The 13,462-nt window shown below is 39.2% G+C and overlaps 1 protein-coding gene across 2 annotated transcripts in view; it reads right to left on the bottom strand.

Moving 5' to 3' along the window:
- Positions 1 to 5,098: 5,098 nt before the first annotated feature.
- Positions 5,099 to 13,462, bottom strand: part of LOC138329946 (serine-rich adhesin for platelets-like) — a 56,198-nt gene continuing 47,834 nt past the window's right edge. For both annotated transcript variants that reach the window (XM_069277242.1, XM_069277243.1), the window contains 3 exons: positions 12,904 to 13,121; positions 9,647 to 12,259; positions 5,099 to 7,248 (listed from right to left, as the gene is read on the bottom strand). In XM_069277242.1, the coding sequence (XP_069133343.1) occupies positions 7,216 to 7,248; positions 9,647 to 12,259; positions 12,904 to 13,121 (2,864 nt within the window). In that variant the 3' untranslated portion in view covers positions 5,099 to 7,215. The remainder of the gene's footprint in view (positions 7,249 to 9,646; positions 12,260 to 12,903; positions 13,122 to 13,462) is intronic.

A 13,462-nucleotide genomic window follows, 5' to 3' on the forward strand; every position in this document is an offset into this window, starting at 1 on the left:
CATTACTACAGTCTCAACACCGATACATTATGGTGTACAGATCTAGATAATATCACATGTTTTAACGATGTAGATAAGATATAAAATATGTCTTCTTTGTTAGTACCTTATGTAGATATGGGATATTATATGTATATAAATGATATTGTCTTACTACACGTAACATATTTGATATTTGGTCATTTAACGGGCAACATTCATTGTTGATTTTTAACATCCTTTGAGAAAATAGAAATTTTAGACATCGTGATTTCTTTTAATTGAGACAACACTGTTTAATGTGAAATCACTTTTTGAGACATGCATTTTCTAATTTAATGCTTCGGGTCAAGCAAAGTCATCTTAAATGTCTACTACTACTTTGACAACTACGTACATGTACCGTCATTTCTTGGTATGCTTCTATAAATTCTAGATTCTACAGGTAAACTGTTATTTCTAGTTTTATATCTGCATAGTTTTAGCCTACACCATCTTTTTGATAAAATATTAAAATAGTTGGGTTTTTTTCTTCAAATTTTACTGATGTTAACTGGACATTTGATCTATATGAGCCACATCCCTTCGTTTTAGTCTGTCTAGTACACTGGCGAAGTGAAACAGAGGAAAGTAACTCTGAGTCATCATTGTTTTTGTTGGTTACAATAAAAAGCAATGTATATATATAGGCAACTAGATACAGGGAAGGGATGTAGACGTTCTGGACTCCCCCCCCCCCTTTTTTTTCTTTTTCAAAGACCATACTGGATCTATTATATATTCGCGAGTGCGGAGTTTTCAAATGAAGTTCGCCAACCACTAATTGTCCACTAAGATTTTTTTTTTAATTTCTATTTAAGCTACCTGATACTTCGTTCCAAATAGTTTATGAGGATATTAGAATTAAAAGTTTTATACAATGTTTTAACAAAAAATGAGGGAGTTGTCTCCCCTTCTCTAAGTCAGATTGCGTGTAGTGTTGATACCGTTATGTCTAGTATATAACGATGATTTCTTATAAAAAATGGTTTCAGTAAGCTATGAAAATTCACCGAGATACGTCATTTTATTTTGTCATCTTGAAAATTCTTAAATAAAAATGGTTACTAGTATATTTTCTTTTCTATCACAATGTGTCTTTCTAAGCAAATTTACTTAAATCCACCCCTGGACTCATAATAATACTGCAAAGATTTCTGATGAAGACTACCAGTTTTACTATTAGTAGTCTAGGGGTCAGTAATATTAACCCATAGAGTATCGATGATGCTTCATTTTAAACAGACACAAGACTACAGTGTGTGTTATTTCATTAATTCAAGATTTCGACCTATAGATCTACAGCATAACGATTTTATTTATGATAAATTTTCGATATTATAATATAATATGTTCATGACATATGATGTTCATTTTCATCGTTCTCAGAATTTTCCTCTTACATGTACTTACTTTTTATTTTCACAATATTTTTGTACTTTAATTACGCATATATATACATGTAAGGTGCGATGTTCTTAATTCTTAGGGACTTGGTATTACGCAGAGTTTAAAATGCAATTGGAACTGGTAAGTTTTAGCAGCTTTGACTAAGGTCATTTTAGTTATATGTGCCGTAACTTGGCGAAAATTTTGGCATATTAATGTTTCTTCATTAATCTATTGAAAACCATTCAGGTTTGATGAAAACCATTGAAATGGCTTCAGATGCCTTATAAACGTTAGTTACAACACAGAAATTATGTACTATAAGATTGTTGTTTTTATACATTGTATATGTTTAGATGGAAACTTTCTTGCAGAAATCACTTTACAATTAGTACTAATAGCGCTGTAAATAACGTGGAATGAAATTGTAGGTCAGAATTTGGCTTCGCGGTATATCGGTAGGTACTCATTTCGCTTTACCATAGATGTACATATAATGACTTTGACAGTACTGCTAAAAACCATTTTCTGCTCTTATTGTATTTGTGAAATTAAAACCAATGCATTGAAAGAACTGTAATTTTTAAAATGTAAGTAATTGGTGATGAATAACATGTTAAAAGCTTTTCTTGATTCCTGAGTATGAATCCACAAAATCTCCTATATCTCTTTGATATGTTTGTTGTAGTGCCTAGCCATTTAGCTCATTTGATATTGATGATTGTTCTTCTCTTTGACGTTTTTATCAACGTATATGTATCTGTTGTGCTAAACACTATCTGGGTCAATATCATTTTAATTTCACAAATATGACAAAAACGAAGGCTCTAGAACCGACCCTTGTTGAATACTAGATATTGCGCTTGACCACTCAAATTTTCCATCATTTACTGTGACCATTTGCTGTCTTACTTTCAAGAAAATTGATACCCAAGTTATCATTTGCTGGTTGAAATAGTACTAGAAAACGGTTGCTCAGAACCTTATAGAACAGTTTCTGATAATCCATATGTATTGTATATACAATCTATTACACCACATTTGTCATAAGCATATATCCTTTTATAAAACTTCATGAGTTGTAAGGGTATTGATCTGCCTGATAAAATCCATATTGTTTGTTTGTGAAATACTCAATTTTTACTTACTGGCCTGTATACTTTGAAATGTTTCAGGATCTTCATACATCTTATTTTATGGTCAGTGGTGATATTTCTTGATAAATAACATCTCTGGTACAAATATGAACTAACACAAAACACAATACTTCCGCTGTACCCTTGCCCAATACGACAGAAGTTTTGCCTGAGTGAAGTTCTCCAATCTCTGACTTCTTTGTTGAATTAGATTAAATGTAGTTCCAAATCGCTTAAAGGCCCACTATCTTTTTCGAAACGGCTTTTAATTTTTAAAATGAGAATGTATCTTATAGACAAAACACCGAAATGATATACACCATTATGCAGGAAATCTTGCACATGGTGTAGTAACCTCATCTTAGGCCATCGATTCATATTTCTTATGCTATCAATCTTTTTTAGAAACCTTTAAATTTTGCTCCAAAAAGGTAGTGGTCCTTTAAGGGTCTAATTTTAGGTTTTATGATTATATTGAGCTCATATCACATCCATAGTCATTTTGATTGATACCTTTGAAATTCCAAATTGTTGATCAATATGATTAAGCAGGTATAACATGTATGCTGTACCCATACCGGAGCCAAAGTCACATACATTAAACAAATGCAATACATAACCACTGAGGAGTTGGTGAAATTACATTTAGACAAAAACATGCACCTAATAACGCAAACACACTACTGTAAGAGCGATTTGAGAAGTTCTAGGCAAAAATTTCTTTACTACAATGGAAAGGGCAAGGGTTCAGCAAACATGATGTCCGACCACTTTGTGTAATGGCAGACAGCAAGCGAGTTTGAACATTTCACATACATTTCAGTACAGTGGGCTTTTCTGGCATATCTCAGCAAATTTCCATTGGTTTGTTTCGGATATATATGCAATTTTTAATGTACTCTTAGACTGAACAGTCCCTTTAGATGTCACAGCCTGGACCATGGTGGCTGAGTGGTTAAGATATCCCAACATATTACCAAAAGCCCTCCACCTCTGGGTTACAAGTTTGAATCCCATGTTGGGCAGTTGCTAGGTAGTAACCACTGGTCGGTAGTTTTTCTCAAGGTTTCCTCCACCATCAAACCTGGTTCATCCTTACATGACCCTGGCTGTTGATTGGATGTAAAACTAATACTCAAACCCTTGTTTGATCTCAGCATCTCAGGTCCTTAATAGACGTAAGCCAACGGGAAAAAAAACCCCAATTCAATATATTAAAAAATCTGACACATATACACACACACATATATACCTATACATGTATGTATAAACAATTTATTCAAAAGCACATTTAATGGAAAAATATATAAACACATAATGGTCATGTGCAAACATTAACAAATGGTAGAATCTGTGCATACAATGAGTTATGTCCCTTAGACAAATTGCCAAAGTCCAAAATTTGTTAAATGGAACGACACAACAATTGTTGAAGCAGAACTTTAACGACCACAAGACACCAATAAACATTAAGCTACTTCAATTATGTTTGAATATGCATACTACAATCCAATCCATCAACGCAACATATACAAAAAAAAAATCAATTGAAATTAAAAATCAACAGTGAAAGTACAATATAGTTTTTCTAGACACCATCAAGATAATTTGAATTAAACCTTTAGTGCCGCGTAAGAATGCACTTTATCTTTGGATGGCAAGTCAAAATGAACCCCAAATAACCTCCTGCCCCTCCTGGGAACCAGCTAAAAACCTCGATTTCTGAGAGTACATAACTTTAAACGCAAACAGCTTGACAATTTGTTTCATAATGTAAAAGTTCCAGATTTTATTTTCTCTATGCTGATTGCTGATTATTTAAATTCTAGTTTACAACAGAGTATTGAAATACCTTAGTCAACATAAAATAATCAATGATTCACAAATTCATCACTGATGAAAGACAAGCAAGATAGTAATGAGTAGATGACAACAAGAGGCCCAGAGGGCCTGTGTCGCTCACCTGGTTTGTAATGTCAAGTCATGTTCTGAATACAGGTTCATTGTTTCTTTTCTGAAGGAATTTGAATATTTACCTTGGGCCCCGCCCCTCCTGCCTCCGGGGGGGTCAGAGCCAAAATTTATACAAGTTCTGTTCCCCTTCCCTCAAGGATGTTTCTGACCAAATTTGGTTACAATCCATGCAGAACTCTAGGACAAGTAGCGATTTATAGGATTTACCTCTATTTTCCCTATTGGGCCCCGCCCCTCCTGCCCCCGGGGGGATCAGAGTCAAAATTTATACAAGTTCTGTTCCCCTTCCCTCAAGGATGTTTCTGACCAAATTTGGTTACAATCCATGCAGAACTCTAGGACAAGTAGCGATTTATAGGATTTACCTCTATTTTCCCTATTGGGCCCCGCCCCTCCTGCCCCCGGGGGGATCAGAGTCAAAATTTATACAAGTTCTGTTCCCCTTCCCCCAAGGATGTTTCTGGCCAAATTTGGTTACAATCCATGCAGAACTCTAGGACAAGTAGAGATTTATAGGATTTACCTCTATTTCCCCTATTGGGCGCCCGCCCCTCCTGCCCCCGGGGGGTCAGAGCCAAAAATTTATACAAGTTCTGTTCCTTTTCCCTCAAGGATGTTTCTGGCCAAATTTGGTTACAATCCATGCAGAACTCTAGGACAAGTAGCGTTTTATAGAATTTACCTTTATTTTCCCTATTGGGCCCCGCCCCTCCTGCCCCCCGGGGGGGTCAGAGCCAAAATTTATACAAGTTCTGTTCCCCTTCCCCCAAGGATGTTTCTGGCCAAATTTGGTTACAATCCAAGCAGAACTCTAGGACAAGTAGCGATTTATCAGATTTACCTCTATTTCCCCTATTGGGCCCCGCCCCTCCTGCCCCCGGGGGGGTCAGAGCCAAAATTTATACAAGTTCTGTTCCCCTTCCCCCAAGGATATTTCTGGCCAAATTTGGTTACAATCCATGCAGAACTCTAGGACAAGTAGCGATTTATAGGATTAACCTCTATTTCCCCTATTGGGCCCCGCCCCTCCTGCCCCGGGGGGTCAGAGCCAAAATTTATACAAGTTCTGTTCCCCTTCCCCCAAGGATGTTTCTGGCCAAATTTGGTTACAATCCATGCAGAACTCTAGGACAAGTAGCGATTTATAGGATTTACCTCTATGTCCCCTATTGGGCCCCGCCCCTCCTGCCCCCGGGGGGGTCAGAGCCAAAATTTATACAAGTTCTGTTCCCCTTCCCCCAAGGATGTTTCTGGCCAAATTTGGTTACAATTCATGCAGAACTCTAGGACAAGTAGCGATTTATAGGATTAACCTCTATTTCCCCTATTGGGCCCCGCCCCTCCTGCCCCCGGGGTGTCAGAGCCAAATTTTATACAAGTTCTGTTCCCCTTCCCCCAAGGATGTTTCTGGCCAAATTTGGTTACAATCCATACAGAACTCTAGGACAAGTAGCGATTTATAGGATTTACCTCTATGTCCCCTATTGGGCCCCGCCCCTCCTGCCCCCCGTGGGGTCAGAGCCAAAATTTATACAAGTTCTGTTCCCCTTCCCCCAAGGATGTTTCTGGCCAAATTTGGTTACAATTCATGCAGAACTCTAGGACAAGTAGCGATTTATGGGATTAACCTCTATTTCCCCTATTGGGCTCCGCCCCTCATGCCCCCGGGGGGTCAGAGCCAAATTTTATACAAGTTCTGTTCCCCTTCCCCCAAGGATGTTTCTGGCCAAATTTGGTTACAATTCATGCAGAACTCTAGGACAAGTAGTGATTTATAGGATTAACCTCTATTTCCCCTATTGGGCCCCGCCCCTCCTGCCCCCGGGGGGTCAGAGCCAAAATTTATACAAGTTCTGTTCCTCTTTCCCTAAGGGTGTTTGTGGCCAAATTTGGTTACAATCCATGTAGAACTCTAGGACAAGTAGAGATTTATAGGATTTACCTCTATTTCCCCTATTGGGCCCCGCCCCTCCTGCCCCCGGGGGGATCAGAGTCAAAATTTATACAAGTTCTTTTCCCCTTCCCCCAAGGATGTTTCTGGCCAAATTTGGTTACAATCCATGCAGAACTCTAGGACAAGTAGCGATTTATAGGATTTACATCTATTACCTCTATTGGGCCCTGCCCCTCCTGCCCCTGGGGGGTCAGAGCCAAAATTTATACAAGTTCTGTTCCCCTTCACCCAAGGATGTTTGTGGCCAAATTTGGTCACAATCCATGTGGAACTCTATGACTAGTAGCGATTTAAAGGAAATGTTGACGGACGGACGGACGGACGACGGACGCCGCGCCATGACATAAGCTCACCGGCCCTTCAGGCCAGGTGAGCTAATAAAAGTTAATTCAGATCTGATTAATCTTGTTCAATACAACAATTCAATGCCTCAGTAATAATGCTTCTCTTTTTGGTTTTGAAAATCTAATCTCACACTCTCTCTCATTTAAAAAGCATCACTATAAATTGTGAAGTAAGAACCAGTTAATTGGGCATTTGATCAGCTTATTAAGAATACTGATAATTCTGAATGAGTGTCTGATTTGATGAGTAATCCTTATTGGCTGCAGATCCTTTTGTCATGTATTTCTGTGGCCTGATTGGTCCCCAGCTAAGCAGGCATTTGATTGGTTAACTGTCTTAGCATTTCTAATTGGCTGTTGGTTTATTATGATCAGTCCCCATTGGCCACTGATAGCTTTGTCATGTATTTTCTTCTCCCGACTGTTCCGATTCCTACAACAGTGAAGAAAACCTCTGTAAATATTTTTCCACAAAAATGATTAATGCATATTGTTTATCATTACCGCATATTGTTTATTATTATCATCAGATATATATACAGCAGTGTAACAATTACATCATTTTGACATCACTAATATATATACTTAATACGTTTAAGTCACACTATTTGCTAAAAGTCGGCATGCCAATAATGATACTTTTCTTACAGATTTCGAATTTTGCTTTTATTTCATCATGGGCCTAACTTATTTACCATGTGATACCCTATAAAGCTTGCGATCTTTCTGCTGAAATAACACAAGAGGCCCAGAGGGCCTGTATCGCTCACCTGGTTTTTTGTTAGTAATTATCACAAGAATCTGACAATTAGAAAAATAAGCAAATTTGACTCCCAAAGTTTAATTTTGAATCACAACCATACAATGATGCTATTGATACCATACAAATATGCTATCCAATACATAGGTTCAGAGACAAAGTAATTTATATGAAAATAGTAGCCTAATTGACCTTTTTGACCTCGCATCTATTGCCGTTTAAGGCCCCGGGGGTCAGCCCTATCATTTGTACAATTTCAAATCCCAACCCTATAAGGATGCTACCATTGCATTATAAGTGCTCTTCCATTCTTAGTTGCAGAGAAGAAGTCGTTTATATGGAAATAGCTAAATTGACCCCTTTTGACCCCGCCCCTCAGGTCAGCCCCATCATTTGCAAAATTTTGAATCCAAACCCTATAAGGATGTAACCATTGCATTATGAGCGCAATCCCATGTTAAGTTGCAGAGAAAAAGTCATTTATATGGAAATTGACCACTTTTGACCCTACCCCTCAGGCCCCGGGGTCAGCCCTATCATTTGCTCAATTTGGAATCCCCAGTCTACAAGGATGCTACCATTGCATTATGGGTGCTATACCATGCTTAGCTGCAGAGTAGAAGTCATTTATATGGAAATAGCCAAATTGACCCCTTTTGACCCCGCCCCTCAGGCCCCCCGGGGGTCAGCCCTATCATTTGCACAATTTTGAATCCCCACACTATAAGGATGCTACCATTGCATAATGGGTGCTATACCATGCTTAGTTGCAGAGAAGAAGTCATTTATATGGAAATAGCCAAATTGACCCCTTTTGACCTCGCCCCTCAGGCCTCCGGGGGGTCAGCCCTATCATTTGCACAATCTTGAATCCCCACCCTATAAGGATGCTACCATTGCATTATGGGTGCTACACCATACTTAGTTTCAGAGAAGAAGTCATTTATATGGAAATAGCCAAATTGGCCCCTTTTGACCCCGCCCCTCAGGCCCCCGGGGGGTCAGCCCCATTATTTGTACAATTTTGAATCCCCACCCTATAAGGATGATATCATTGCATTATGGTGCTATCCCATGATTGGTTTCAAAGAAGAAGTCGTTTATATGGAAATAGCCAAATTGACCCCTTTTGACCCCGCCCCTCAGCCCCCCCCGGGAGTCAGCCCCATCATTTGTACAATTTTGAATCCCCACCCTATAACGATACTACAATTGCATTATGAGTGCTATCTCATGCTTAGTTTCAGAGAAGAAGTCGTTTATATGGAAATAGCCAAATTGACCCCATTTGACCCCGCCCCTCAGGCCCCCGGGGGGTCAGCCCCATCATTTGTACAATTTTGAATCCCCACCCTATAAGGATGCTACCATTGCATTATTGGTGCTATCCCATGCTTGGTTTCAGAGAAGAAGTCGTTTATATGGAAATAGCCAAATTGACCCCTTTTGGCCCCGCCCCTCAGGCCCCCGGGGGGTCAGCCCCATCATTTGTACAATTTTTAGTTAGTAGCCCATAAGGATGCTACCAGTCAAATTTTATTGAAATCCGACCAGCGGTTATGAAGCTTAAGAAGAAGTCGATTGTTGACGGACGCCGGACGATGGACGCCGGACGCCGGACGCCGGACGCTGCGGTATCCCATAAGCTCACCTCGGTCCTTTGGACCAGGTGAGCTAACAAGCACAGGATATCACCAATTGAAACAATAGTTCCCCACAAACCTCATTAGGTATCATGTGGTATATGATTTAGTTCACCTTTTTTTTATTTAGTACATTATATAATTACATAACCACTAGACTGACCAGTTATTATATGAATGTACTTTTTAATATCATAATTTCATAATTATGATAACTTTCATGCAAAATAGAAACATATTATTTATACATGACACATGGAACAAGGTTAAATATATACAATCCTATATGATAGTCAGACCTTTACATGCTATTGTTATGTTAACATTTTTTTATTAAAATTCATATGTAATTACTGACTTATTATAGATTATAACACTCACAGTTCTAGTTTTAATCATAATGAAATGGCTATCATTTCATATCTTACCTGTGTCCTCAGGTGATGTGAGTTTGCTGTGGATGACTTGGAGGGGGATAGACTTCCAAGCTTACTGGCGAGTGAGCCCATATGTAGATTAGCAGCGAAGGTGGAGACTTTAGCCATCATGTTCTGCGTTAATCCTCCAGATACCTCGTTTTGTTTCGCAGCATTGTTCTCATGTGTAGGGACAGCATTCATACTGTCAAATATAGATCTACCCGAGTAATGAGATGATTGTGAAGATGAAGATGTTGAAGATGAAAATGGTGATGATGATGATAATGACGCAGAAGATGATGAGTTTGATGATGATGAAGAAGATGATAAAATTGTCTGACTGTTAAACAAGTTAGAACTAACAGACTCTGATGTCTGTTGTAGTTCAAGTTTAGGGGGAGTTTGTAGAAATGTAGCAAAATTGTCAAAGAGATTGCCCTTATCAGGAGACTTCTTGCTAGTTTCAGACTTTGACTCCAACCCGCATAATCGGTCCTCAATAGAATCGCTGTCAGAATTAGCACTAACATTATTATGTACACATGCGGGAGAAGTCTTTTCCTGCTCACGTTCGTGTTGTGTATCAGCCTTAGGAACACTGTCTGTTGTCTTATCACCAGAATCACATATAAGCTTGTTCACATTTTCAGAATTTGGTTCTTGCTGAGCACTTTGTTCGGAACTTGTTGTACCCTGTGCGTTAGATCCCCCAATGTCAAATGTGTCAAACACACTTTTTCTATCCTCACTTGGTCCATTGCTTTGAAGTCCTTTATTTGGAGCAAACTTGTTACTAGCACTTTGCTTCCAATCTGAATGATGACCATTTGCACTATCTAGTGGCTGAACTGGAGTCAGTTTTGGTGGACCAGAAGTTTTAGGAGGACTACGAATCCTAGGAGGACATGTTAATTTGGGTGGATCAAGTATTGACTGGGGAAATAATTTGGGAGGGCTGTTCATTTTTGATGAACCTTCCATAGAAAATTTAGGGCTATGACTGGCCACAGGTGATTTTGGTGGACTGTGATTTGAAGGTTTTGTCGGACTAGTGCTGACTCCTTGAATGAACACTTTGGACGGTGAGGGCGAACCCTCAGTAGTTTTGCGTTTTTTAGGTGGTTGCTGTGGTGGATTCATAGGAAAAAGTTCAGGTATATCATCATCACTAGATCGGTCAGGAGACTGATCACCCATAGGTTTAGTTATCACAGGCGTACTGTTGGTCACTGTGGTCGGTGACGGCGGGTGGCCTAAAATGTCTTTGTTCTCCTCTGATTGGGCCACACTTAACTCTGTAGAAGGGGGGCTAACTTTGTTCTGTACTTCACTAGGAATCACACTTGCTGCATTTGGAGAGTGGCCTAATGTGCTCTTATTCTCATGTTCCTCTTTTTTAGACAAACCAGTTTCCATTGGAGTGTGGCCTAATGTACTAGTCACACTTTTTGCTGCTGAAGAGAGGGCAAATGAACTAGCCGAGCTTACAGTACTCCTCTGTGCAATTTGTGTGAAACCATGTGTCTCTACTGAAGTGACTTTCCCAGAAGCAGAGGTATTGTCCGATTGCTTATTAGCTGATAAGGGAGATAACCCCGACGATGGGCCGAGAGTGATGATGGCTGGTTTTTCTGTCCCTGTAGCATCACTTCCAGAATGTGTCGTGGGTGAGTCTGATACTGATGTGTTGCTGGTCACTGTTTTGGTGACACTGCCCTGGTAGACAATGCGAGTTTTACCTGACACTGGTACACTAGCATTCTGTCCTTTTAGCTGTAAAAGACTTCCAGATAGTTTTATAGCTTTGTTTTGTCCTCCCACTAGGCCCAGCTCCGCTAGGTTAATCACCTGACCTGGCTGAAGCGGCTGTTGGCCTGGAGCTGTCACAATCTTGATAATCCGCTGACCTGTGGGAGACACACCTGCTACAGAAAGTCGTGGGCTTCCCGTAGAAGGGCTTCCAATCTGGACTGTCCCTCCACTCTGACCATGCTTGGCCACCATCTGTGAACCAGCAGGCCTGGTCTTGGTCATACCACCTGGTCCTACATTCAATTGTCTCAACTGAACCATTCCGCTCGGCCCTAGCTGCTTCACAACTTTTGGGAGGCCTTCCTTAGGGGATTTGTTTGGAGAGGAAGACTTAGCATTCCAAATAGAATTTCCAGAAAGTTTTGGTTTTGAAGACTTCTTCACTTGATAAACAAATTTGTGTCCTTGATGAAAGGCGGTGTCTTTAATTTCTGTGTTATCTGTACCTGAAGTTAACAATGTCTCACTTTTTGTCTCGTTTTTGTTCACGTATGGAGAATATTTTTTAGCATCTAACAGAGAAAGGGACATTGCAGACGTTTGTCTGTTATGTTTGCTGAAATTATACAACAATTTCTTGCCGTTAAAGGAAACAACATTGCCGTCGACATTCCATGCAGGGTTTCCAACTTTGTCTACTTGTTTTATTGTCCTTTGTTCACCACTCCAACCAATCTCATCTGCATTTGCCGACAGTTCTGGAATTAAGCGTGAAGGTTTTGTTGGTGTTGGTGGGTCCAGACGAAGAATCTTGTCACGATAAGGCTTGGGACTTTGACTTCTATCAGAATCATCATCGTCAGAATCAAACTTAAAGAAAAAAAAATAGAAAATTCAATGTTAACTTCACCTGCAGCTATCAGCAATTATGTTAGTTTTCACACTATACTCCTAATATATAACTGACAAACAAGAGTCCTAAATGGCCTGTGTTGTTTTCAAGTGATTCATAATTGGTATTCTGTACTTGTATATCACAGAGTTATCTACCTTTGCTGGTAAGTACTGATCGTGACATCATGTGTTTGCAAGTGTAATGTCATACTTTTTCAGAATTTTATGCACAATTTATTGACGTCACAATGAATACCTACCTACGAAGGTGGTAAATATGTAATATGCAAAATTAAAATATTAGATATCATTAAATGCAAAGACAGAATAAAAGTATGGTAACGTTGTTTTTCAACAGTCACACTTATTCACAAAAGTATTTTGTATATTACCCGAGCAAACCTGGATGCTTTAAACCAACTCGTGTATGATTTAATTCTGCATATTTTACAGTCACTAATAAATCACAAAAATTGCCATGAAAAAAATAAGGCACCACAAGACTCTAAAAGCGCAGTGAAAAGTAGTTAAACATGAGATTGCAAAAGTAAATCACCACTAAACTAAGTAACAGCATGATGCACTTTAATGGGCACCCAAAAATAAACATCAGTATTCACCTGGTCAAAATCATCATTGTAGTTCATGGCGCGGTGCAGGGTGTCCATGGCCCTTGAGCTGGCAGCCCTTTTGGGTCTGTACTTCTTCTCAGCCCTAACTGATGTCTGGGCAATGCGGAATTCATCATCGGCCTGATAGCTGTCCTTCACCTTATCTATGTGGACCCTCACAGCCTTGTTGACATATCGCTGGAGTTTCTGAGCCATCATACCAAGATCTGGAAAGTTATATCAAAGTGTTATCAATTTACAAAATAATACAACATCCTACAGTTACTTGATCGCACAATGTACCAAAAACCACATTATGCAGACATCATCTGTATAACTGTGTGTGATACAAGTAAAACATCTTGGAATGTTTGGTTGATTAATATTACAAAATCACTACCTGTCTTATTGTAATAAAATGAGGTAAAAAGAGAGTCAAAAAAGATTTTGTCAGTGATTAATTTTTATTTCATTTCATATAATATATTGCTTGTCTTATATGCGTAATGCCTTTTTTTCGATATAAAAACCTATCTAGCTACAATTATAATGATTTTACATTTAGAAG

Source organism: Argopecten irradians, chromosome 8, assembly GCF_041381155.1.
Source record: "Argopecten irradians isolate NY chromosome 8, Ai_NY, whole genome shotgun sequence".
Lineage (NCBI taxonomy): Eukaryota > Metazoa > Mollusca > Bivalvia > Pectinida > Pectinidae > Argopecten > Argopecten irradians.